The 4,112-nt window shown below is 35.8% G+C and overlaps 1 protein-coding gene across 1 annotated transcript in view; it reads right to left on the bottom strand.

Moving 5' to 3' along the window:
- LOC130584614 (dystrophin) overlaps positions 1 to 4,112 on the bottom strand; it is a gene marked incomplete at its 5' end in the record, with an annotated part of 165,056 nt that overhangs the window by 88,089 nt on the left and 72,855 nt on the right. The window contains one exon of the mRNA XM_057384700.1: positions 1,660 to 1,821. Coding sequence (XP_057240683.1) covers positions 1,660 to 1,821 — 162 coding nt within the window. The remainder of the gene's footprint in view (positions 1 to 1,659; positions 1,822 to 4,112) is intronic.

Genomic DNA, 4,112 nt, shown 5'->3' with positions numbered 1-4,112 from the left:
GCCTCTGTGCTGGTTTTCCCACAGTGGATATAGCACAATCAGGTGAAACTGACATTAGACAATAAAATCTCAAGAAAAATAACAAGTTCTGCAAAGGCACTGAGCTGAAATTTTCCTATGAAAACATGCTAATTAATGTTGATTGGGTTTTGTGCTGCTTCAGTTTTTCAATTATTTCCTTTTACACAGTCTATATTAATTCCTAATATGGTACCTTAGGATGCACACAATCCAAATGCATCCATGGGACAYGTGAAACATGTAAGAGTCTAAACACACCAGAAACAAAAAAAGTACATTTTCATATCAATTTTTAAYGTATTTAATTTATAKAAYTATAASATAAAAAATTAAACTGATGAATCTTTTAAAAAATGCTGATTTTTATGTTATTTCTTCTATCATTCATATTTCAAGGAAGGAGAAAAGTCATTCAAGAAAGTGAAAAGATAGTTAGCTTTATTTAGGATTCAAACTGAAACAATTTGTCTAAATCTGATCTTACACTGATATAAATGAGAAGAAAATAAAGTAGGATAAAAATTACTTTCAAAATAAGACTGAACCCAGATATGATCCTATTCTCCAAATATAGCATATATAGCCCCTACACACACATAAAAATATCTGCATGTACCTACAAGTGCACATAGCCACAAAAAGCAACTGAAAGGTACATCTGTGTCCATGTTAATTCAAAAGACATAGTAACTTTTAGTTCTTAAAGGAGATAAGAATTTATTTTCAGGGCTGTATCGATTCCGCTCTGAATATATTCAAGATCATCTAGGCTACTCCATGCAAGATAATATTTTTTTTAGAATTATTTAAAACTCAACAGGAATGCAAAAAAAACCGCATAATTGAATGCCTCTTTTAAAATCATGATTAAAGCATTAATTTTCAACTTCCCTGTAGCTTTTTTCCATTTGTTTACTTTCAGTATCTGACTGTCAAAATTTAAATAGAATTAACAAAAAAGTTGAGGTATATAATACTGTAAAGTATTAATAGTTTCATTGCAGAGATGTTTGGGTTTCTTTTGTTTGTATTCTTACCTCTTAATGCTGCAGTAAAGCAGACCTTTCAGAAGAAAGAATGAGAGAGTAAAAATGATAATGAGATGTACATTTTTATTTCAAAGGCTCAATAAACCATGTGTAAAGATTGGGGAAAAAAAAAGCTTTTTCTGTAGAAATTATGTGAGCTGTAAAAATTTAAATGTAAGTACATTGATGTGCACATTATGAAATAAATAAYAATGTTGTCTACATTTCAATAATTTAGTAAGAAATCCCAGGCCACATAATCAACTTGGCAAAAGAAGAGTAGTGAGGATGATGAGTTTCCWCTTTCTAGGATGGAAAATTGATTTTAAAGAACCACAATGTTTATCCTTGTCATTTTAAAATCACCTCATAGTCTTCCACGATTTTATGGTTCTTCACATATTCTGGACCGACATATAACRCAAATCAGAAGGAAAATATGACTTTACTAGGAGAGTAGCTTAAACTTCTCCAASTAATCCCACACAAAATTTACTTGCACTTTCACGCCGATCACGTTGCAAATCCTCTTTAACGAGAGGCTGAGGGCCAACCAAACACTCTTGGGTTGATTAGGAAAAGCAGTAAACACGAGCTGCTCGTAACTCACCTGTGCTTCCTGCGGGACCTGCGCTGCATCCACCCTGTCGGCGGTGTAGGCTGCCAACTGCTTGTCAATGCCAGCCAGAGACTCCTGGATCAAACGCAGGGCTTTGTCAGTCTCCTGTGCTGACTGAATGCTCTGCTCGAGACTTTTCTGTCTTCTCACGGCCTAGGAACAATGACAGTGTTATCAGCACTCACGGTAATAATGCATATAACGCCCTTTTTTTCCGCCCATTTTTTTTCCCCCCAAAAAAGTTCAGGCAAAGAATCAAACACAGGACTCCTGGCTTGTGCTCGTCCACCTTTTTGTAGGATAAATTGCGCATCTTTTTGCCACTCATTGAGTTTGCTCGGTAAGAAACAAACAACACCCAGATTGCAAAGACAAGTTCTAAAAAATCCCAAAAAGATTTCTAAAGAATCCCAAAAAAAAGCAGTGCATAAACTGAGGATTTCTATCTGGAGTGCAAGKTGGCAAAGCTGCATGACCAAACCATCCTGACAGTGCTGTCTCTCTTTCTGAGGCAGAGCAGTTCTCCTGATCTTATTACATAATCCAAGAGACTTTGTTTACTGAGAATAGGGTTACTGTCATCACAATCCTATCCAAGACAATCCACCTCAGTAAGTGAGAGGGATAAAGACTCTCTTGAGCTGGATTTCTCTTATATGAAGCATAAATAGCTTTTTGGAAGAGGCAATGCCTACTTTTTTCCTCCGATGGACAAAAAAATATTAAAAAGTTAGATCTTCCTTCTACACCACCAGCAGTGCCACCGTGGATTGTCTACTACTGCCTTTTAAATAATCCTTTTTTTGAGAAGGAGGTTTTCCTTTCAAAGGAGCTCAGTTTATGGTTTAACAAATCAGGACACTAAATTCTCCATCCAAGYTGTCCTTAGAACACACATATATTAAACACTTCACATAAATGATTCWGCTTTAAATATTATTTGCAACACTTTAATGAGGCATTTATCAGGTAATAAATAACCTGGTACTTTCTTCCATCTGTCATTGTGTCTACTTACAGACTCATATTTTATTTGGACCCCAGCTACTGCCTAGTAGAGTTTCTGCTTTATACAAAGCACACAGTAATTACCAACAACTTCAAGTGCACCACAATTTTTCTGTGTACAAGCTCAGCCATACTGCTGACCACAGAATAAGGGAACTAACTTTCTTTGACATGAATCAAAGGTGAAAGCAAGCACCCTTTAAATAACATTGCTAGGTATCCTGCCATTTTTCAAGTCAAATCACACTYTCTCTCTCTGGTAAGCCAGCTATATTTAATTTGATTTCATACCCATTACAACACTCTTGCCTTGAACAAAAATATCTCTCAGCAATTCAGTGAGAATATTTGATATATCTGCACCTTCTTCATGGTGCTCAGATTCTGACCAAGCTTCACATATAACAAATGAAAAAGATTATTTCTTGTGGGCATTCTTGCTAGCTGTTTGACTTARTTAAAGGATAAGGATCCAACCAGTATTTTCTATATTTGTTTTGGTAAGCTGCTTTGTGCTATTTCAAAACAACTGATGAGATAATCTTGYACCACTGCCAGTTCCAGGAACCTTCTGTGGAGCTGAGAAGCTTTATATATCAGASTCAGGCTGTGTGTTAATGGGAGCACGTAAACCACCAAGGTATTATTACCTTGGTATTATTGGTATTACCTTACCAAATGAACCATTAAAATAGTGTAACTTCACAATACAGTACTAAGGCTTGCTACTTAAATGACTTTTATCTACATCTGATTTGAGATTTTAACAGAACTTTTCAGCCTGTTGAAAGCAGTGATTTAAAAAAAACACAGCTTCCATTTACCTTGGCAGTACTTACTACTAATTTGYAAGCCTGGCTAAGATACAGACTCTGTATCAATCCATTTGCGTCATTATAGGGTAGATTGAAAGGCACATTAGATCAGGAACAGGATAAGTAACTTTCTGCAGATAATGGGTAAGGTAAGGTCATCCTCCTGGAAGAATGGAAGAACCATGGAAGAGCCTCCCTGCCTTGGCTGATKTCTGTGGTGAACTCTTAGGACTAACACACACACGGTGTCCTTGTGGGCAGAAAAGCTCACTATTTAAAACAAAAAAAAACCAAAAAAGTTCCATTCTTATGAGTGCTGCACTTTCTGGAGAATTCAATGTACTGGTCACAGATYTGGTGTACATCTATCTGACAAACTACTTTTATAGCAATACTTGAAGCTTGGAACCTCTGTTAAATGCTGTCTCATGCTGACTAATATTTGGAACTAGGGACTTGTTGAAGTATAGATATGTTTGCTGCCAGCCTTAGAAACAGACTGCACACATGTAATGAAGTAGCAGAATGCAAATTCCCAAAGTCTTAAAATCCCATTTAAAAAAAAACAAAACAAAACAAAAACAAAAACAAACAAACAAAAAAAAAACCCAAAACAAAAAA

The sequence above is a fragment of the Malurus melanocephalus genome, unplaced genomic scaffold (genome assembly GCF_030028575.1).
Source record: "Malurus melanocephalus ecotype Western Australia unplaced genomic scaffold, MMel_1.1 scaffold_737, whole genome shotgun sequence".
NCBI lineage: Eukaryota > Metazoa > Chordata > Aves > Passeriformes > Maluridae > Malurus > Malurus melanocephalus.
The sequence above is the reverse complement of the archived record's forward strand: the minus strand, read 5'-3'. Positions and strand labels throughout refer to the sequence as shown.